Source organism: Anser anser (genome assembly GCF_964211835.1).
Source record: "Anser anser genome assembly, chromosome: 3".
Lineage (NCBI taxonomy): Eukaryota > Metazoa > Chordata > Aves > Anseriformes > Anatidae > Anser > Anser anser.
Window position 1 is genome coordinate 95,053,870 of NC_139722.1, and position 23,851 is coordinate 95,077,720.

At 40.3% G+C, this 23,851-nt stretch overlaps 1 protein-coding gene across 1 annotated transcript in view; it reads left to right on the plus strand.

Annotated features, from left to right (window-relative positions):
* The window catches only part of THADA (THADA armadillo repeat containing), a 175,029-nt gene that overhangs the window by 87,022 nt on the left and 64,156 nt on the right, over nt 1–23,851 (plus strand). Inside the window, exon 30 of the mRNA XM_083829105.1 lies at nt 15,560–15,675. Within this exon, the coding sequence (XP_083685231.1) occupies nt 15,560–15,675 (116 nt within the window). The remainder of the gene's footprint in view (nt 1–15,559; nt 15,676–23,851) is intronic.

The following is a 23,851-nucleotide window of genomic DNA, read 5'->3' on the forward strand; positions in this document are numbered from 1 at the left end:
TCAGCCTGGAGAAGAGGAGGCTCAGAGGCGACCTTATCGCTCTCTGCAGTTACCTTGGAGGAGGCTGTAAAGAGGTGGGGGTTGGTCTGTTCTCCTACGTGCCTGGTGACAGGACGAGGGGGAATGGGCTAAAGTTGCGACAGGGGAGTTTTAGGTTGGATGTTAGGAAGTACTTCTTTACCGAAAGAGTTATTAAGCATTGGAACGGGCTGCCCAGGGAGGTGGTGGAGTCACCATCCCTGGAGGTCTTTAAAAGACGTTTAGATGTAGAGCTTAGCGATATGGTTTAGTGGAGTACTTAGTGTTAGGTCAGAGGTTGGACTCAATGATCTTGAGGTCTCTTCCAACCTAGAAATCTGTGATACTGTGTATTTGTACGGATTACATAGGGCAACAGTCAGTATATGAATGAGGTTTATAATGGCTTTATCTACATGGGTGATCCTTGTGGTTTTTAAGAAACATCTTTGCTGTACAGAATTACAGTACCACTGTTCGCCAAGAGAGCCCTTGAAACAATTGTGGTATTGCAGTTGTACAACATAAAACACTTTGATGGTGTCCCCGAATGATGGATGATAACATTCAATGAAGTGTCATGGGCGGGGGAAAAAAGTTCATGGGTATAAATTCTTAATGCAGCTTGTTTGGGGTAATTTTCTTCAATTATTGTGAATTTGCAGGGACAGAAGGAAAAAATGGGCTATTTTGAGTAGTAAATGCTAGTAGTATGTTTTGTATAGTGACTGAGAACTAGGTGGTAAATTTGAGGAATTTTATGTTCTTTTCTTTCGTACTTTGTAATACAAAACATTCATGTGCAGTATTGTTACTGCACACAATGTTGGCTGTAGGGATTCTCTTCACACATCTTTGTAATGAGAACAGTGTCATCAATTAGTTCTTTTATTTGACCTTTTAACACATTTAACAAGAGGTTTTTACTCTATTGTTATCTTTAACTTAGAAGAGAGCACTCCTCCTTAACGTTAAATACATAAATAAAAACGTGAGCTCCTTTTTGTAGCTGGTTTATCATTTTTTAGTGTATTGTAAGGCCAAAAAGGCTAATGAAGTGCATAGAAGCAGAATAATTGTAGGAGGTAGGGGAGAATGGAGTTTGATTTCAAATAAATTTCCCTTATTTTTCTAAGTGCTCTTAACTTGTGGAATTGTGTGGAATTTCAGTAAACTCCTAGGCTACTTTTGTGGATTCAGTAACTTCTGACAAAGTCATCTCGTTGCTTCATTTTGTTGTTCTCTTCTCCAGACTGAAATCATTTTGAGGCTCGAGTGTATTTGAAGCAGTCGTACTTCATATAGCTGTATGTGCTTTTCTCTACTTTTTATTTAGTTTGTAGATTTTACTGCTTCTAAAAAAAAGCTATGTTATGTGATGATCAGTGATGTGATTCAGTATAAACCATCAATCCCCAGCAAGATCTGATGATGAGCAAGATCTTCGATGTGTTGTGGTCAGGATTTAGGACAGGACAGGGCACAGCGCAGACACCTCTAGGGTTCTGAAAGGTTACAATGCAGTGGTAACGGATATATTTACACATAAGGTCTGTGTGATGAAGAGCCATTCTATTTTGCACATTTTTGCGGCTTTAATTATGGTTTATCATAGGTTATGAACAAAGTAGCAGGACCATGCCAGAGAGGGTAGTGGTGGCTTCGGCTTCCACTGGTTTGTTTTTTTCTTTTCTGCCAAATTCAAACTGTGAAGTGACTTAAAGCTGCAAGCTCTCACTGAAATAAAGGTGGAAAACAAAATATTTCATCTGCCAACTAAAAAGATTTATTTCACTTGCTTCTGTTGCAGTTGCAGCCACTGGTAAAATATGAAAGTGATAGGATACTGTCTGTGGAGTGGTAGGTGGAGACTAACACAGGCAAGACCAAATTGGTACTGACTGCAAAGAGGAAAGATGCTGAAGAACTGCTGGAGATACTCTGAGTGCCTTCTGTTTGGCTTGTGTGTGTTCCTTAGTTGTAAGTAAAAGGAGTAAGTATCGTGGTCATTCCTTGCATCACTGATGCAGAATGGCTTTCAGCTGCCTTGAGCAAATCTGGCTTGTAGTGAAATGGGCGCGTTGTCCAGGTGTTGCTCTCAGTGCCAGTTTTGAGGCTGTATGTCAGAAGATTTCAGCAGGCTTGTCGTCTGTAAACAGCTTGTGCACAGCAGCCCACATCCAGCTGCTCATCGCTAACCCTCTGGTGGGCGTTGCAGCTGCCACAGATCAGCCAGACGCGATCCTCTCTAAGCCATTTCAGTAAAAAAGAGCAAGATTGGCTCCATTTCAATAGCAGGCCTCTGCTAACCTAACTCTTGTGACTGGATGGAGTTGAGAGCTTGCTTTCGTTTGAAGCCTGGCTAGGTCTGAATTTGTCAAACTGTGGCAGGATGCAGTGCTGAAGAAATGGTAACAGGCATGGTAACATTTGCTGTTGACACCATTGTGCTCAGAAAATAACCTCTACGCAGTTCAACATGAGAAGCACATGGAGCATTAAACTACAGCAACTTTAAAAACTGTTCGTAGACCTATTATTAGAGTCAGACAGCTGTACTCCTCTGGGATGGTGAAGTCAAAGCATGTGCAAGTGTTGGAGAAAGTAGTCTTGAATGAGGAAATGTGCTGGAAGAACTTTGCTTTTCAAAAAAAATAAAATAATTCTGCCATAAATACTGTTCCTGTTCCCTTTTGTCAAAAATGTATCTTACCAATTAATTGCATGAGAGCGGAAGAGGCAAGGGAAGAAAGAATACCAAGGAACAGATCTTCCTGAACAGCCTCTAGCACCTCTAAAGAGAAAAGCCCCAGCAAATTCCATCATCTTGCTTTGGAACTAGTGTGTTCTGGTGCATTTGCAGAGACGCTGTTTGTGTGCTGTGGTGCTGCTGATGGTAAAGCAAAGTGCACCAGCTTACTACATTTTTAAAAAGTGTTAGATAACTTTGAGTTTGGCACTTTCTGTGATAGCGTAGGATGCTTGTTCGTCAGGGGAAAGAAAAAAAAAACAACACAAGGCTTTGTGGATAATTAAAATCAGGAGGAATATTTGAGCTGTTCTGGGGAGATATGATCAGCTGGCTAGCTAGATTAAAGTTCGGGAACAAAAGAGAAATACATTGCAGGTAGAATTTTAATTGTTCAAAGCATAAATGCAAAATTCATTAAGGTCGTTTTGTGATTATGCAGTTAGCCCTTTCCTTGCCCGTAAGTTTACCTTGGCTAGGGCACTTGCAGTTAAATGGCACTGTGAAAATTACTGGAAAACATTAACATTAACTTGTTATTGTAAGCTGACATCATGCTGAGCCTGATGGGAAGTAGAATTTATAAATAGCTTGTCCATATGTGTAAGGCAAAAATCTGCTGAGTTTCAGCAGTACCATGATTCATGTGTTTGCTGTAGTTGAAGTTTCATCATAAGTTATCTATGTTCCTGTGGACTTGTTTTTATAATTTCAAAAGGTACATCACGTCATACCCATGTAAAACTTAAGGAAGATCAGTGGTCCAGAACTTACGAACAGTGAGAAAATACTGCCTTTACATTTTCTGTGTGCTTTTGGTCATGCATTCTACAAGTATTCTAATTGGCACGTATGTAATCTTCCCACTGTTCTCTCTGGAGAGCAAAATGCTTTTTTAAGAAATACCCTTAAAGGATTACCTAGTTATTTTTTCCCTAGGTAAATTCTCATGCACGTACCTACTATCTGTGAATTTGAACTTAAAAGATCTGAGTTAAATCTGCCTCTGGGATGCATCCCTTCTAGATTTTAAATAAACCACCTGATCTCTTTCCTTGTCTGCAAGACTCTTTTCTATATTCATCCTTTCAGAATATGAATTTTTGGGGACAATTACCAAAATTGAGACTCAGTGTACCATTACAGAAGTGAAATCTTTATTTCTTCTCTATTCATCCAAAAGAAGTACAAGGGTAACGTCTTGAGGAGGCCAGTCCTCTCACCTCTCAGGTGATGTGCCCTGTTGGAGGTGCCTGTATCCACTACTGCCTTGTACTACACTGAGATTAAAAACAGAGGAGGGCTTTTGGGCTGAGGATTGTCCTTCCCCACTCTTACGCCACAGCTTAGTGGGATCTTCTTACAGGAATTACTTTCTGGATATTACTGTAATAAATAATTAAAAAAAAAGTTTGCATTACATTTACCTTGTCAGTGTTTCATGCTGTTGTCCTACAGATACTGACTTTGTAAAGCCGAACTACTCATTATTGCTGTTTACAGTTTGAATTCCTTTTGACTTATGTACAAGTTAAGCACACGCATTGTCTGTTGTCTTGGTAGAAAGCTACTTTTTATTCCATGTTTCAGTTGCACGTTCCTTTTTGTAGGGATAATTTTGGCAGAGCAAAATTCTTACAGGTTCTACCTGCATTTAACTGTGTTACTCTGGTGTGGAGCTGTTATAGGTATTTTCAGAATATTTTTCCCGATGCTATGAGTACAGTTTGCTAGAGGTGATGCATTATGTGTTTGTTTTTTTTTATTTTCTTCAGCAGTCTTGTAAGAAGTGATCATGAATACATAGCCCATTGGTTCAGGAAGAGACTCGTTGGCTATTCCCATGGCAGTAATTTAAAAGTGCCCAGGGCTGTCACGAATTATTGAATCTGAGATGATGTGGCATCACCTATGGCACATATTATTGGACTTCTTGGCTTTCTGGAGTGGGCACCTCAACTATGCAGCCTGCTGGGAATGATCCCTGGCCTGCTGTCACTCCCTCTGCATGGCTGGGAGGTGTTTTGGGAGAGGGCCAGGCTCCTCTGTAGTATCCGGAGAGTTGGCATTTGAGTTCAGGGCACTGATGCTGCTGTTTGATGTACCTGCACAGATGTCACCTCTAGTGGTGTAATGGCTACCAGCAACTAACCATGTGAGAATTGTCTTTACAGGAGGGACGCCTTTCCGTATTACTGACACTTGGAGAGGTACAGCAATTCCTGCAATGGCAGAATAATCTTACACTATGGTCAGCAGGCTTTTTACTACTGTTTTAGAGAGCAAGCAAAGAGTGCAATTGGTGATAGAGTTCCTCAAACATAAATGGAGTCATTAGCAGTGACAGTACGATTATAAATATGCAGAAATGGAAACACAGGTTGATCCCTCATACATGGAGTCATGTACAACAACAGGTTATGACTGACTTGATGTATTAATGGAGAAAAGCTTTGGGAAGTTGTTAATATGGCTTAGAAAAGCACCACCTTTTCTCATGGCTATAGCTGCCCGTGGTTGGACATTTAATGTCACAGATTATTCATCAGGTTTTAAACATATTGAATGTTTTTCTTTTGTTTGAAAGCAAAAGACTCTTTTCTTTAAGTTTAAAATCACTAGCTGGGAGAAGAAAATTGTTTTCTGAAGCTGTGAGTAAGTTATAATGTAAAGTCAGAAATAAAAGCATCAAATCTATATAGCTTAGTTCTAATTATTTTCTCAGCTTGTGTGCTAATGCAGACATTCCTGAGACATAAGATCAACTCTCCTGAAAGCAGCACAGCTACAGGGTCAAGTAGCAGTGTGCTTTCGAGCATTCTTTATAAACACGTTCTTACTGACCGTGTCTATTATGTGTCAGCTTTTTAGTGTCAGTATATCCTTAAATATTCTTCCTAATTGTAAGTATCCTTTGGTAAACAAGGGTGTGTACCTTGTTTTTTATTTGCATTTTGTCTCCTTCATGTGGACATTTGCAGGATAGCTTGTTATGAGGACATACTATGGAAAGGAGTTGTTAGGAGTTGTTTCAGACTGTTACACTCCCACCCCTCCAAAAAAAATCCCCAAAAAATTATGAAGGAGGGGGAAAGCTTTATATCCTTGAAAGTAGCTGAATTAAGGCCATGATGGGTAGGTTTTGATGATGGCAAGCTATAGACTTGGAAGAGGGGAGTTTATTGTATCCTTCCTATTGTGGGTTTTTTTTTTTTTTGGATCAAAAATCCAGGCTTGGCACAGTCTTTAACTGCTTCCAACATATAATCTTACGTGTTAATTTCTTTAGACTTCTAGGTTTTTGTTACATGCTTCTGGGAAGATAACAGGTATGTTTGCAGAGAATGGAAATGCCACACGGTACCTTCTTTCATCTCTGGTCAAGCTGACTGGTTAGGAAGATGCGTGTGTGACACTCTTACTCATCAGTCAGGTTTGCCTTTTCTTAACGCTGTCTGCTAATTGGGGTTTTCTGTTTTCTCATCCATCAGCCAATCTGTAGGTCTTTTGCTTAGGCTTCTCTGCCCACTGCATGTACCTTAAGTTATAAGATGAATGATCTGGTATTGATCTGCCTGAGGGCAGGTAAGCTCTGCAGAGGGATCTGGATGGGCCGTGTCCGATTGTATGGCACTCAACAAGGCTGGGCGCCAGGTGCCATTCTTGGGGCACAACAACCCCATGCAGTGTACAGGCTGGGGGAAGAGTGTCTGGAAAGCTGCCTGGCAGAAAGGGACCTGTGGTGGTGGTCAACAGCCAGCTGAACATGAGCAGCAGTGGTGGCCAAGAAAGGCCAGTGGCATCCTGGCTTATGTCAGAAATAGTGGGGCCTAGGGACATGACCGTCCCCCTGTATGTGGCACCTTGAGCACTGTGTTCAGTTTTGGGCCCCTCACTACAAGGAGGATTGAGTTGATCGAGCACGTGCTGAGAAGAGCAACAGAAATGGTGAAGGGAGTAGAAAACAAAACATACGAGGAGTGGTGGAGGGAGCTGGGGTTGTCTGCTCTGGAGAAAAGTAGACTGAGGGGACACCTCACCTTTCTCACGGGAAAGTGAAGTGGGTATCAGTCTCTCTTCTCAAGTGAGAAGTGATAGGATGTGAGGAAATGGCCTCAAGTTGCGCCAGGGAAGGTTTAGGTTAGGTATCAGGAAGAAATTCTTCTCAGAAGGGGTGGTTGGCATTGGAAGGGGCTGCCCGGGGGAGTCGCCATCCCTGGAGGTGCTGAGGAGACACGGGGATGTGGCGCGTAGGGGCAGGGTTTAGCGGTGGGCTCGGCAGTGTTAGGTGATGGTTGGACTTGATGATCTTAAGGGTCTCTTCCAACCTAAATGATTCTGTAGTACCTTACATCCAAATAGTAATAAATAAGTCAAAAGCACTAATAATTGTAAAGAGAGACCTGACACCTGTTACCAGGTTTCTGTGCGAACAGGCAAACTGGGTGCTTCTCAGAGGAAATTCAGCTAGGATGTTCAAGTTAAAAATGCTAGTGAATATGACATAAGCTGGCTACAATCTTGTTATTGTTCTGTTTTGTCCTAATACAGCGTTTAAGTTAAACATATGGATTTTAAGCTAGGACTCAGTTTCATCCTCCTTTGACTAAAATAAGTTTTTGTTTGGGTTTTTCTTCCAAATAAAACTGGTATTGTAAGAACTTTGGTTGTGAAATTTCATATTTTTGGCTTGTTTTAGACAGAAGATTTGAGTTATAGCACGCTAGTTATTTCATTAGTTATGGCACATTCATAATTTTCAGTTTATTAAACAGGTGTGTTATTCTTGCTCAGTTATATGGAGTTAACTAGTATTGTATTTTTATTCATTACTTCACACCCTTTCATACCTTATTTTACAACTTCTTAATTCAATCTAAACATGCTTTCCTGCGTTTTAATTAAAACAAGGTGATTCTTTTTTAAATCTGCTTGATGAATTTTGATGGACATATGTGGAGGAAGGATTTACAAGCCCTACTTTCTCATGAATAATAAACCCAAACCGTAATTAGATGATGAAACATGCTGACAAAACAAAGCTGAAATTGTGGAAAAATCGAATTGTGAACCAGCAGTTGTTTTAATGTGGCAAAAAAGATTGATCATTTTCAGAAAAATATTTGCAAAGGGAAATACTGTAATTTTACATTGAGTTTATTAATTCGTACAAAGACAAATTTGAGGAAGCAAGTCATATTCATATATAGTAATCATATATGACAATCATGCAAGTTACATTTTGCAGAAATAATCTGATTTGTCAGTTATGAAATTAACAGAATGAAATTAAAGACTTCAAAGAACAGAGGTGGTAGGAACAAAGGGATAATGCTTATAATTGGTATATATAAATGATGCAGGACTGGGAGCAAGGTAGTTAAGTGGTAGCTTTTGAAACGCTACGTTTGTAGTGTTTGTGTGGGTATTGCAAGAGAACTGATAAATGTTTGAAACTCTTCTTGAATAAATTGTCATTTAAATGTGGAAATAAGTTCAGAATATTTACAGCTGGTGTGGCAGAGGTCTAATCATCTGCTATCGGAGCACAAGGCGTAGGGGGTGCCACCAGCGCTGTCTGGCACAGCGCGTTCATGTGGGTGGGCTCCCCAAAGACCTGGCCACCTCACGTGCAGGATTCAGCCGTACGTTTAGTCTGACCCATCGGTGATCTGTGCACACATCAAATGAGACTTGCTTCTCATGCATAGATCCAGAGCATGTGTGATTGCTTGCTGTACATGCCATATTTTTCTGCCACTTCTCAGACTGATTTTTTGGCAGCATCAGCGTGTATTCTGATGTCTCAAGGATGGTTGTTACCACATAGCTACTGTTCAGATTTGAGTCCATTCCTCAGGAATGCAGAAAAATTGGTTCAATTAGCGTCACCACTGTTACCTAGGCATTCCTAAAAATCATTGATATGGCCCTACTTTTACGCTATTATCCTGCATCTTGTGTAGCTGCTTTTGTTCCTGAGAGTAGGATACACTGCAAGGACTGTGTTCGTGCCATACTTGCTGGTGATAAAATATTACATTTATTTTGTATAATTTATTTTTTTTGCAGTGTAGGAATACACCAGAAGATAATCAAATAGCTATAGACTTTCAAATCTATATTTATAGAAGTATCTTGCTGGAAAACTGGGGAGGTAGTTGAGGTTTATAGTCCCATTGTAATTATCACACTGTTTTTTGCACTTCTTATCTTTAAAAATTAATAAATAAAAGGATTTTTAGGGGTTGTTTTTCACTGGAGACATGATTATTGTAACTTTGAACTTTTTATCATCCTAACAAAAATGCCTTCACCTGTCACAGCAGCTTGCCAGATTTTATCTACGTGGTCTTATTAAAAATGAAAAAATGGGTCTTGTTTTCAGAATACCGAGATAACTTGGCAGTTGTATTTATCATACAATAAGAATAAAATTTTATCCACCTTTAAATAACAAAAAAGGGGGGGATAAAAGAGCTTGTTTGAGGTTTTCTCACTAGCCTGTTAATACTCAGGCTTTTGATGGAACAATTCCAAAATACCACATTTGGCTTAGTTGAATAATCTCTTTACTGCTGCCATTTTGCAAACACCTTTTTTTTTTTTTTCCCTCTTTCCATGTTGCTTCAACCTCCATAGCTTGGTGAGTGGAATATTCTTGCGAGCTTCATGTTTGCACGGTGTTTTATTTCAGCTGGTGAAACATCTGTATTTTTTTTTCATGTATTTAAAAAAAAAAAAAAAGGGGGAGGTAAATGATCTATGCAGAGAATGTATAAGGTGATGTCAGTTTGCTTTTTTTCAAGAAGCCCTGAGATGAACACTGAGAGCATTGTTTCAGTCGTGCAGTTAGGAATGTGAGTATTTGTACTGTGTACTTAATTTCATACTAACATAGCTGAGGGCATGCATGCAGAAGTTTTTATTGCTTCAGGTCAGCTTGAGGGGAGAAACATTTAACTTCGCTACTTCACTGAGAAGTGTGCAATTATATAATCTTCAAAGTGTTTTTGGAAAATATGATTATATAAAAAGGGTACGTTGTGCAGCTACATGTTGGAGGCTGTGTTTTCTTTTGAGTATGAACATGTGTGCTTGCACACAAAGTATCGCTAATCACTATTTCACATCTGAAATTAAAAGTTTACTGTACACTTCAAAAAACTTAGTTTCTCCTTGAAAAAAAAATATCTCTTAGGTAGAAAGTTTGTCACAGTAGAGTAACTTTATGGCTATTAAAAACTTGTGTTCTTTTTGCAGTGTCTCTTGTAGATAGGCAAGAGAACTCTTGGCATCAAAAAATAAAGGCATTAATTTTTTTGTTTGCTTTGTACAAGCTTTTATCTACCATTGCGTTGCTTCATTATTACGATAGCGTATTTCACAGCTTGAATACTGCAATTTGAGCTGATGTGACAGCTTCTAGAGGTATGATCAACATCATATCATATCAAAGTTGGTATGGAGGAGAAAAATGTTTATTCCTGCTTCTCATGATTTATGTATTCGACTTAACTGATGTCTAATCGTTTAAGTATTTTGTTTTAAAGTAGTCAGCGTTTTTTTTCCTTGATGGTCCAACATGAATATTTGGAAAATAGCAGATGTTACATCTGAGGTCTGCTTGGGCACAAAGAAAACTCAGCTTTCTGATGTCAAGACAGGGTGACACAAGATTCTGTGCTGCTTTTGGAAGCATGCTGGGGGATGGATGTGAACAAGATGAAGGGATGTGTGTGCCAATTGACCAGCAGGGAAGCGAAGCTGCACACTTCCATTTCTCCCTCTTCCCTTCCCCAACCTCCTCCACTCCTTCCCTTTTCCTTGATGCTTCTAAAGCTGAAAAACGGGAATGAAGCATTGCCAATCTCAGATCTGTTTGTCCCATTGACAAACTAACCCCATTCCGGTTGTGGATGTCCCATTTAGGTTGTGGGTGCCCCATCCCTGGAGGTGCTCAAGACCAGGTTGGATGAGGCTGTGGACAACCTGATCTAGTGGGTGGCTTCCCTGCCCGTGGCAGGGGGTTTGGAACTTGGTGGTCTTTAAAGGTTCCTTCTCAGTCGAGTCATTTCATGATTCTGTGAAGCAGACACGGTACTGGCAGCTGCTGAAGAGTGAATGGAAATGGCTGGAGAGCAGAACACCACTTGCCTTCATTGATGTGCTGGTCCTTGGGGTTTGCCAGCTGGGATGTAGCATTGCACCTGAGCTCATCTGGTACTTCATGTAAGTCTGTGCTAAGTCCTCCCATGCTGGAGCTGCGAAGGAGCACAGTTACTAAAGTGGTTTTACCTGAGGCAGGTTAATACTTGCTGTGTCAGTGCTGGTAGAACACCACGGACCAGCAAATGTCAGGATGGCCGGTGGCTGGGCACCGTTCCTCATTCTGAATCTAAAGTACCTGAGCTTCCCGTGACCTGCACGGTTTTAAAAACTCTTGCCCAAGTTAATAGGCAGTCAGTAGAGCCTTTCCAGTGCATTAGCCTGAACAGCTCAGTAGGGGAAAAGGATTGTGAGCGACTTGGCCATCTTCATTGCACAGTTCCAGAGAACTACAGACAATACCTTGGGTGTTGTCTTCGGTCCTTTTAACAAGACTCCCAGTGTATTGAGGATGCTTTCTTGGTGTTTACTTCATGTCAGATATAAAGATAACTGTCATCCCGCAAGACTTCATAAACCTTTTTCTACATACGATGCAAACCTTTTGTAAAACTACCTTAAAAATAATGTATTGTCTTAGTGTAATAAAAGAAACACCATGACCTAATTGCATTTACGTGTAAGTGAGGAATTTAGCAGCCCATTTTAAATTGAGTATTTTGGGCCCAAAGAGAGCTATGTGCTGGAAAGCTTGTCTATTTTATTATCTATATCAAACAGTCTCACAAAACTTACTACCTTCCCATGCAGACATTGGCTGTCTTGTAGTCTCAGATCATCAAAACTACAGCATTACTAAAAGCCAAACAATAACATTTCACACATGTTGGAAGTAGAGCACTGCTGCAGTTACCTTTAACAGATTGCTTGTTTGGATACCTCCAGTTTTAGTTTGCATTAAATACTGTGGAAGCCTCTGAATAAAACATACCAGCATTGATTTCAATTTCAAATTTAGTTGAGATATTCTAAAATGACAAAAAAAAATATAATTCTTTTGTGAGGAAAGCTTACTAGGTCTCTAAAGTCTGGTGAATAAATGATAGAGGGCTTGCATTGAAACAATGCGAAAATCAGTATTTTGCATATATCAGATGTCAGACCTGGGTAAGCCACAATAGTTACGCATTGTCTTTGATGAATGCCAACATTTTTTTTGAGTGAATCAAACTCTTACGTGAGTTGTACCTTCTAATTCTGCTGCTTAAGTATGGCTCATGACATCCTCTGACTTTTACCATTAGAATAATAACATACTGAATGGGTACGGTCTGTCTGGAAAGTGAATTGCAGAGCAGTTTTGGTTGCATTTTCAGTACTGAGTTTCCTACATGGACTAATTTAAATCCACAAATTTGATCTGTTTAATATACACAGTTCCCCCTCTTTCAAGACCTTTTGCTTGAGCTATCAACTACTTCGATTTCCGGTGTATTGAGGAGGGAGGCACTTTGGGAGCTGTTTTCAAAGCTGAAGAGGTTAATTTAATTTGAGCTTCTAGGAAAAATATGATAGCCCTTCATAATTGTCAAACAGATTTTATATTATTGCTTAGAGGTAAACCCCTTCTCGTTCCTGGAAATGAACAAAAGCGCAGAAGAATAAAATCAGAACGGTTAAGGCACCAATGGTCTTCAATTAGGATATAAAAGGCAGTAAGAAGAGCCTCTACATACACAGCATTTCCCTCTTTCCTCCCTGGTCTTCTGTAGTGTCAATTACTGAACAGAGATCAAGGGCAAGCCACCAAACGCACAGAAAAACTAGCAGTCATGGCAACTTTGTACATTGTTTTTCATGAAAATGGTTAATGTCGAGTAGATAATAGTGGACTGTTTTAGGAAGCAGACAGTGGCACAGGCAAGAGCAGGCTCATGAGTAGGATTCAAGGTGGAGATCTCCTGTGAAACTCTCAAATATTTGCAGGTTTATACTTTTGCAAAGTGCTTTGTAGAAAAAGAGCAAAATCTAAAATGATATTGGGAAAATCAGAAAAGTAATCTTTCGGCAAAATGGTGTTCAGTACAGAGGAGTTCAGAAGATGGAAAAACAAAATGAACAGGAAACCAAACCACTGTCGTTCCAGGATGCCTCTTGCATGCAGAACACCTGTTAACACAGGGAGAAGAGTTTGTTTCATTGTTCCTGTCATGAGGGGCCCCAGTTGGATCTCTCTGTCCAGTAAGTGCCTCACTAGGAAAAAATCTGGACCAACTGAACGGCGTCCAGAGAGCAGTTGTTTACCATGAGGGCAAAAGTCAAGGGTGGGAGTGGAAAAGAACACCTTACTTCAAGAGATTGGATATTGCATGCGAAACACTTGAAGAGTTTCCATACAAATGTTTTGGAGTCTGCTTTATTGGCTGGTTTCAAGATATTAGGACAGTCAAGCATTTGTTTCATCTAAGAATGCTTAGACCCTACCTCGATGTTTGTGTGAATTAGATAGTCTCTTGACATCTCTGCTGTTCCTGTGCTTGTTTGAAATTACTGCAGCTGTTCTTCCACTTGAATAATTTCACAAAAAATAGCCCAGATGAAATTGTGTCAAGTTAATGCTATGCGGCAGTACTCGTGTTTCCAAAACAAGCAAACAAACAACAAAAAATAACCCTGGGAGCAAGTGACAGCTGGAATGTGGGAGACCAAGATCTAAGATGTAAAAATCTGGATATAAAGGCTTTCTTCTTCCCAGAGCGAAGCACAGGCCCCAGCTTGATCAGTTAGCCATAAAATCACTGCTTTGTAAGTATGAAGTGCTCTTACTCTCACAAGTGTTTTCATATAAAATGCTCGTATGTCGATTTTTAGAAGTAATCTGTAACATCTCTAAAGTCTCATAAATTCTGCACGTCACTGGTTGCAATAAGTAATCAATGGAGGACATAATTTTTCAGCTTATGTAGAAACTCTGTCATGTCTATCTATGTGTTTAACCTGGGCAGGTAAACAGAACTTCAGATTTGGAGGCTGAAGTAAAGGAAGAGGGAGAGTTAGCACCCTGCTCCTTTAATTCCAGCTTCCAAGCTACCTGTGCACAAAACTCCTTAACTTGAACAAGGTCATTCCCGTGAGGCTGCAGTCCCGCCCCATCTATCTCTATGTTTTTCAATGGGGATGGGTGTTGACCGTTCACTCACATGCAAACGGGAAAGGTAAAAGCAGCGTAGGATGATGTGGACATTGTGGCTTGTGTCTGAGGAGAGTGTCCCACGCTGTCCTTCCCGTGCAGGGGGTGAGTCCTGCCGGGGCTGGCCTCAAGAGCTCATCTCCGCTCTGCAGCTGGTATCAGCTTTCAGCTGCTATCCGACATTTCCTCTTCTTGCTTGTGACCTAGATGACTATACATCCAGATGAACGTACGCTTTTTTTTTTTTTTTAAACTCCATTTTACCTGTATTTTAAAGAGCTTGGAGAACTTGTTTTTAAATGGCACAGGAAGGTCTCAAAGAACAGGAATTACTTACTTTGTTGACCAGGCTACAGGTTATGCTTTCTATTTTGGTATCGTGAATATTTTCCTTCATGAGGGCTAGGATTTGCCTAGCAGGCTTTTATGAGAAGCTCTGGAGGAGGTAGCACAGTGACTTCCACAGCCCCGTGCAGGGAGTTCAGCCAGCTTTGTCCTTGGGAAGAAAATGGTGCGAGCCTCCTCCTCCCCTGTGAACCCATCTGCCTGCTGTGCTTGCCCGGAGCCCTGAATGAAGGATCTCAAGGATAGGAATGAAGACACTTTGCTGTCAATGCTTTGGAGCGGTTATATATGCTAATTATTCTGCCTCCAAAAAGCTCTTTGCTCAGGGTGTAGACTATGAGGTGCTGCATGCTTTTAAGAGCCTATGTAAAGTCTCTGGGCTTCAGGTCCCTGAATGCCTAAATTTTAAGTTTGGATTGGGTTTGGCAGCCATAGATATTTGATACGCACTGAGTAAAGATTCAGCTATATTTATTTTGCTGTGGGAATCTGTCTTCTGGTTTTGTAATGCAGAAGTTCTCGTGCCGTGAATAGGGTAGTCAGGACTCACGGCACCACTTACTTCAGCAAATGAAACAGACTTCTTGCACAGTTTCCTTGACTTAATTCTAGCAGACTCCTATGACTAACACATACTCATACATTTATGCTGTAATTCAGCAGAAGCTCCTCTCAGCAGCATTGTTGGCTTATGTGGCATTTGCCTTTGCTGCAGCTCTCCACCCTTGCCTGTCTCTTTGGTTGCACTTGTGCAGTGCAAACAGCCCCGTTCCCTCCGGCAGGCTGCTGACGTGCTCCATGGCTGCTTCTGCTGGCACCAGCAAGCAGATGGCACCAAGAAAAGGTGGAAAGCTGAGGGATGCTCAGGTTGGCGGGGGCCAGTAGCAGTGGTGTTCAGCAGGCTGTGCTCTGTTCGCTCCATGGATGTTAGTTAGCATCTTCCTGCACTTTCTGTGTAGTGTTGCTTACTTGCCGTGAAAAGGGAATTTTAAAGAATCGGCAATTTAGGGATTCCATCTGTTCTTATGCCAGATGAATGCATGTTTTTGCCTGAATAACAGTTGTTCATTTTGCAGGTGGTTTTCATCTGAGCTATTTGGAGGAAAAGCAGTGGCTAGAAACCGATTTGAATTTTTTTTTTTATTTAGGTTTTTCACTTGCTGCAGTCGTACTTGGAATCAAAACAGTTCGTTAATTCAGACTTTCAGCAGGGACTGGGTGACATCATTACCTGTATAGGAACCAAACTGTGGTTGGCTAAAAGGTAAGATAAAACACAAGATATATACATATATATTTGTATATATAGGTTGCTAATATATTAAGGGTTGGGCTGATTTATTTTATTTTGGAAAGGTGGGTGTATTTGTTTCTCTAAGAATTGTGTAAAATTTAGATGCTGTTTTTTTAATCCAGACTTTTTTTCCGCAAATATTGAGGATGAAAAAACACATGTATTCTTTGCAAGCATGTTTTCTTGTCTTTCAGTCTTCTTTTAGTTCATTTTCAGCTAAATATTATAGTCCAGTCATTTAAAAGAGAAACAAACAAAAACGTCGTGAATGAGAATGTCTACAGTTGCAACCCTTTTGAGGAAAGGATGAATGTTGCTTCTGGGCTAAGAAAAATGCACTATGCATATTTTATGCTATGTTCTCTGACTTGGCCTTTACGAAAAGAGAGGTAGGAAAATGTTACAGCGTTTGCAGAAACTGTCAAAAGTACTTAGCTGGCCACAAACAATCCAAGACAGCTCTGGAAACATTATCCTTAGGTTTCTGTAAAAGAAGGCCATCTTCAGATCTTCAGATGGACTACACACTGCAGTCAAGAAACATGCTTTTTTCTTTTTCTTTTTTTTTTTTCCCCTTGGAAATGTACTTGATCTTAGCAATTGCTTTTGAACATTCCTCACCAAAAACTTTAAAGGAAGCAATTGTTATGGAAGGGGAGCACAAGTTCTTGCATAGATAAGTGGGTAAAGTATTCCCTAGTTCAGTTTGCACAGTGGAGGGAGGTCACCAGTAAAGTCCAGTGAGAATCTCTGATAGAAGCTCATGTTGCTTTGTGATCATCAAAAGCAAAATCTAAGTGATTTGGGGAAGGGAGGTGACTACCATTTCACTGCCAATGTTAACTGAATTGAGGGAATCAAGATATAGTTGATCTTCAAGAGATAGAAATGTCTTCTGAGTGAGTGGGAGTGAGAATGACGAAATAGCAGGTAAAACTTGGTGTAAGTAATTGTGAAATGATGCACATGAATAAAGCAGTCTGAAATTTACGTGGGCAAATGTGGTCAACTCTGAGCAGATTTTTACCACTTCAGAAAAAGATCTTGACCTTGTACTATGGAAAAAAAGTTGCCTTGATTCTCAGCAGAGCCCAGGAAGAGAGGGCAGTCAACTGTTACAAAAGGAATGGAGAACAGAGAACACACATTCTGACTTAGTTTATCTAGTAGCCTGTGTTTATTTGAATACTGTGTAACTCCGAGAGAAGGTACAGTAGAAATGAGGAGCAGTAAAATGACTGGTGATGACTACAGAATGGTTTCTAGATGGAGAATGACTAAATATGCTGAGATACATTCTTTTGGCCTGGAAAAGGGACAACTGAGGGATGACATGGAAAACATTTTTCATGCTATGAGTCACATGGAAAGGGAAACAGACGGTTAGCACTCCTTCCAGTGCACGGTGGCAGATTTGAAATAAAATAATGAAGATTTTCATTTTATTTTAGTTCACCTGTGGAACTCCATGCTGCAAGATACTGTTGTTTTTTAAAGTTCTATGTTCAAAGTCCATTTTCATAACTCACCTTTCTAAGGTACTTGTCATATTAGTACTAACTTTTTTGTAGTATCCTGAGAAAGGAAATGCTTTCAGTCTCTCTCTGAGGTTGTGGTATGTGGAATCAGTATTTGCCTAAATAGATACACTTTCTCTATCTATTTTCTGTGAAAAAAAACATAGTTGCATGTTGTAATATTAAATCTCTGTCTGTTTTTGTGTTGCCAGTTTGTTTTATCGTCCTGTTCATATTCATACATTCTTAATTACACAGTTAATGCTACACACACACACACACACATATATATATATTAGTCTTTCTGCCAGAATTCTCAAATTATATGTTACAAGCATATATACATTACAAGCATATATAGATTTGCAACACTACATTCAGGTGTTGTTTGTGGTGTTTTTTTTATAGACAGAAGCACTTTTTGCAAATTTCTAATGTACTTGATCATTCTAAGTCCATACAGTTGTATGTCCTTAGACACACTGAGCCAAGGATGTGCTTTCTGGTTTCTCCTTCTCCCCCTTTCTCCCTTTCTTTCTCTTAAAAAGGCAGGCAAATATCCATGAAATATTTGGTAGCCAAATTTGCTTCCAAATGTGTTTTCACCTTAAGACTACAATAAATAATAAAGCTGAAAAAAAAATTTGCTTGCATTTAAGTTTGTGCACAAGATAAACATGTTCACTGTGGTGTGATTTAAAAAAAAAAAAAAAAAAGAGAGATATTGAATACAGGGTATTTCCTGGTAGTTTTGGTTAGGGAACCAGGCAGCTTCCCTCAGATTAGTCATGGCTACCAGGACTACTGCAAGATGCAAATAATAACTTAAAAACAAAAATTCGAGAAGTATATTTCAAGGATGATTGTCCCAGGAGGCATGTCCAGGGAAATTTCAGAAAATAAATGCCATAGATCTGTCTGAGAATTTAGGTAGAATGTAATTATAGCTGCACTGGAGGGAAATTGATTTACAACAAGTGAGAGATGAGGCTGATGTTTTCACCTTTTTGTTGTTTTGCTTGATAGTTGTCATGGCAGCATTCTAGCTGTGTCAAAGTCATTTTGAAGGTGGGCAATAGAAGTGACATCGTAACATTCAGAATGACATTTGGTAATGTTACTCAATCAAACTCAGTAATGTTAATAACTTTATTTACAAGAGGAACATTAAGAATAGCAATAACGATAATCGCTTATTTTTCTTGGACTGTCAAGTGAGTATCCTAGTACACTGTTTGACTTGTGTCTCAGCCTTGGGTGCTTCTCTGTGCTGATGTATTTAAGTGCGATGGATCCCACAGATCGGAAATAGGAAGAGGCCAACATCCACCTTCTGTAAGATCTCAAGGAATTCAGCAGGATTTGGATTTGCTATGAATTTAAAATACAGATGAAAAGAAGTGAAAGTTTTCTCTTCTGACTCTTCTAGCAATTTTCCATACAGGATTTTGGGCTAGCTTGCGGGGAGAAGGACTGGAGGTGAGGGGCTCCGTTAGTACCTGCCCTCTCCCTCCGTGTCCATTTCAGTGTGCAGCTTTACCGCTGGTACTTGGCTCTGTGGAGCTGAACAGAACAGCTCTGTGATGAAGTGCGGTGGGCTTGTTTTGTTGTTTTGTTTTGAAGGAGCTTTGGGAGGTCGCTTTGCATACAACTGTGCGTATTGCACAGTGTCAGTGTGTTTTTTATAAAGGTAGTCCTCGCTGACTTGTTAGAGTTGTTTGGTTGAGTTAACAAACATATAAATAAAGATGATCTGATTGATCTGCTTTGATTTCCAAAATGCACCGGACAAGATCCTTTACCAAAGGCTGTTAAAGAGATTAAGCAGTTGAGAGATAAAGGCACAGATCTTTGAATAGTCAGATTATTGGTTATAAGAGGAAACGAAAGGTAGGAGTAAAATGTTGAATTTGCATGGTGGGACCAATAGGGGTTTGTTAGGATCTGTCATGCATAAGTCATTAGTGACCTGTAAGAAGCAGTGCATAGTGAAGTGCCAAAATATCTTCTATTTGGTGATTATTTAATGTAGCAAAAGTAAAAGCCAGCTGTAGGGAGCTGTAATCTTAGGAGATTGAGTATCACGATGATAACAAGACGGATGAAAGTTGCGTGGAAAAAGTGATGATATCTGTCTAACTTTGCATGTGGTATGATGGTGGTCTGAGATGACTTCGGAGTGATAAATATGTTTTCTTCCATTAAAATACTAGTTCAGTGCTCAGAGGCAGACTGAAACAGGAAACTGAAAATTGATGGTAAAGAAAAGAAGGAGAACAAAGCAAAGCATGTTATACACCAGTGTGCAGCTGCAGCGGGAATGTGCCACTTCTGGTCTTTTCATCTCAAAACAGTGCTGGCTGGAGAACTGGGGGGGAGCATGGCAAGAATAATCCAGGTTTGGAAGCTACTCCGTATAAGAAGTGTCTGAATACGCTAGGACTATGACACTTGGAAAGCAATGATCTTTCATCTGCCTGCTGAACTGGGGGTTGGTGGGTTTTGGTTTATTGGGTTGCTTTACCTTTGCAGGACAAGAACCTAGTTCACATTGTGATCAGTGGTGTAAAATAGCTTGAGAAACTATTGCATTATTCCCTGTTAACATACTAGTCTCTTCCCTTCCCTTTGCCCCCATCAGATTTTGCTTTAGAGAATTAAAAAAAGGCCCAGTTTCCCCAAACAGAATTTTGAAGAAATAGTAATTTTTCTTCCACTGGTATTTTCTGTCTGTTAAGGCAGACTTACAATGTTAATGGGACATGGCTGTTTTTTTCCTTTTGTAGCGTATATTAGAATATCAGCAGAACAAACTATCTTTTTTCCACTTTCATTGTTTTGTGCATATCTTTTAAATACGAACTACTTTGAGTACTGAAAAGCAGTATTTCTATTTTTGGTGTGTGGGTGAGTGAGCCCTGTCTTCCATCCGCTTCTTGAGGTGAAGCTTGAAACTTCATTTACAGGTTTAACTTCATTTGGCATTTTTTATTTTGCTTTAGAAATGAGTTTGTTTGTTGGTCTAAAGAGTTTAAAGTGGTTCGGTAATGTTATTGCTCCCCCCACCTCGGGTATTGGTTGTATTTTTCTGCAGAGATGAGAGATGCGGGGTGTTTGAGAAGAACAAATGTTCCGAAGTGCATGAAATACCTCTTGTTTGAGGACTGAGGTGATGGAATGAAGTGGCGGAAAGTAGACTGAAAGCTTCAAAAAATAATCAGCCCTTGAAAGGTTTCAAAGCTCTTTCATGTGACTTAAAAATAAAAACTTGATTTAAAAAAAAAAAAAAAAAAAAAAAGCTCAACTGCATACCAAGGAGCTCCAAGGCGAACTCGAGGTGCCTTCTGTTTCATAAATACAGAGAGCTGAAAGAGCAGCCTTTGGAACTGGTGATTTGCTGCACAGAAGTCCCGGAAATACCTGTCTTGTTTCACTTGTAGCCTTTGGCATGGCAAAATATTGGTACTGGAAAAATTGTGAAATGGCATTGCACAGCTTTGCTGTAGGATGCTGTCTTCCACAGTGCTTTCAGTCTGGTTCCCCCCCACCTCCCCACATTCTTAATGGAGACCACAGGAGGGGGAAAAAGACTTTGAGGCTCTGCCAGACGTCAAATAATGTATGCTGCTAACCTCTAGTCATGTGCCGTTTCCTAGCTGAGAGCTTGTCTGCACTGGGAAAGTTTACTTTTAGGGCTGCTTTCCTGAAACTAACTAGCGTGGAGTAGACCTGTCTAAACCCACCAGGCTTTGCGTTTTGCAAAGAGTCACTAGTTGGTCTGGCACGGCTTGCCTGCCGTGTGTGCACCCACCCAGCTTTGTAACCTGAGTGCCCCCTGCTCTGTTGAGCTGCTCTGAGCCCTCTGCGTCCTGGATGAGGCTGTCAAAAATACCGGGCTCTGATGGAGGAGCACAAGGTTCAAACTCACTTAACGGGCACATGCAAAAGAGATTAAAGCTGGAGCTCAGACCCGGGTTCGCTGCCAGCTGAGTTACTGGCTGCTCAGCTTTCTCCACGCTGACTCCAGGATGGTCCAGCTAGACGTGCTTTGAATGAGGGAAATCCCACGTGCATTTTATAACGTTACAGAGTACATTAACTTACCAAGCTGATGGCTGTGGCGTTCCACCAAGCCTCTGCTGTCCCCTTTCCCACCCGCTTTTGGCAGGGTTGTGTGAACAACAGCAGGCAGGGAATTGGTCTTAGGAGGGATTTCCTGCAAAGGGTGTGTGTTTGTGCTTGTGGCTTCACTATGGTTTCAGGACTTAGTGGCTCAAGAAGTGCAACCCAAATATGTCTTTATTCTTCTTGTTGCCTCTTTGGCCAGACAGCAGGTCATTTCTAATGAGCAGACAGAGCAGTGGACAAGACAAGTGTTTCGTGCACTAATGGTAGCAGCACGAAGAGTTTCCGGGGGGGTATGCAGGCACATCTAGGTGTAGATGCAAAGTGACCGTGGACTGTGAGCAGGTTTGCAATAGCCCATTTGGAAGGAGGATGTTATCTGGGAGCTGGAAAGGGCTATATAAACTTTTCAAAACAGCAAGAAGGCAACAAGCAAGAACTCCTTGGCAGAGTTGACCAATTCTTCAGATGGACTCCTTGCCTCTTCCTCTGTCCTTTTTTGAAGGACAAACCTTCTTGTCCTTCAAAAGCCATGTCTGTCTTTGTCACCTTCCTGTTTTCTAACTTTTCCACTCCTCCGTATCTGTCTTTAAAATCTATACTTTCAGAAGTTATCTTTGATCTGTGGTCTATATGCATTATACAGCTGCGTTCAAATTTGAAAATAGTTCTAATGAGTGAGCCTGCCTCTATGGAAATCTTTTTACAAGGTTTTAAATCAAGAGGTTGCTTTCTGTCAGCTGGGCTGGAGCAGTAATTCTTGTGTGCACTCTTACACAAGCAAAACATCGAGGGAGAATGATTTTTGTCCTGTTCCAGATGGAAGCTAAGCATACCAGTATGAGCAGTTGCTGCACATCAGGTGTGCAGTGGTAATTTATTAATCTGCACTTACTGAGCCATGAGCCTAATTTAGTGTGGTTTGTCTTTTATATTACTTCTTTTGAGAGCACAGTCATAACAGTTACGTCGTTCTTTATAAATGTATTCTTGGAGGCTTCCATTTAGACCTTACGTGCTTTTAGCAGACTAAGGCAAGTTTCTGCGCTGCTCCAAATCCACTCTTTCACCGGTATCCTTAACACAGCTACAAATTGCTTATTTATTCAGTTGATGATTGCTTGGTTTGGAACATTTGCTTTGGGTATCAGTATAGACGTGTTTTAACTTCAGACCCGAGTTGAAGATGTACTTTGCATAAGATAAAATGTTCTTTGACTCCTGTTCCCAGGTATGCTCCTAGCTTAAATATGCAAACTCAGGGAGTATTAAGAACTGACGAACGTTACTGAAGATGTGCTCTTTCCACCAATGTCCAGAGTAGGCACAAAACGTTACAGTTATAGGTTTAGGGCATAAATCCTCACTCGTGTCTGAAAATGATTTCCAATAAATAAACCAGAGTTTTAGTAGCTTGCCTCTTCATAGGCCAAAATCATCCGTGATATTAATTAGGTAAAATTCATTAAATTTGCACATGGGGTTTGTTTGACCTCTCAGATTTTTAGGAGGCTGCTAAAGGATCACAGGTGTTTCTCATTAAGAGAACAAAAAAGAAAACAGGATTATTTTATCCATCTGGTATGCTTTAAAAACAACAACAACAAAAACCCCACACCCTTCCAGCATCATTCAGCAAGGACAACCAGAGCACAGTTTTTTAATTTATTTTTTCAATAGCTGAAGCTCAGGAGGTTCTTGGTGATATCACAATGAAAAGCAAAAATACAACCAAAAAAACCCACCACCAACAACGACAAACAAAAACCTTGTGTAAATTCTCTACTCTTACCAGGGAAACTGACATTACAGCAACATACTCATCTGGCTTTGGAGGTGGGAGGACAACTAAATCACCAGACCAGCAACTTTCCCTTGGGAGAAAATGTCTGCTATAATGCAGGACGAGCTGATCTTACAGCAAGTCACTCTTATAGTGACTTAGAAGGTCTTATAGCAAGCCAGGGGGGCTTTTCGCATGGTAATTACTTCAAGAAGATATCAACAGCACAAATAGGCAATCAGATGCCCTGTTACTCGATGTTTGTATTTCTGTGCGGGTGTTCCTGCACTTCCAGGAACTCAGCAAGGATTACTTGGTAGTGTAGGCTTCGTTTTTTTGCTGTACTTTTTTTAAATGCTTTCCATTAACATTTAGGTCTTTTGGCCGTGATGTTCACTGATGTGCTGGTTTTGTATTACATGGTTAAAAATGTTATGGCCAAAGTTTAATAATTAAATCTATTATTAATGTCTCCTCAAGAAGATCAGAGGAAGGCCATGCATCTTTTGTTATTGTTGTTTCAGTGCTACGTGGCATGGGCTCCAAGAGAAAATAGATTAAAATATGAAGGTTGCCTTCTAAGGTAATATACCCCCTCAAAAAACAGTCTTCAGACTAGTGCAGAGTTGAAAAGCTAATAACCAAAACATTAGGAGATTTATCTTTTAATCAGCTACTTGTTATATGTGTAGGCGTGATTTCCATAAGCTTTGTCGTGTCC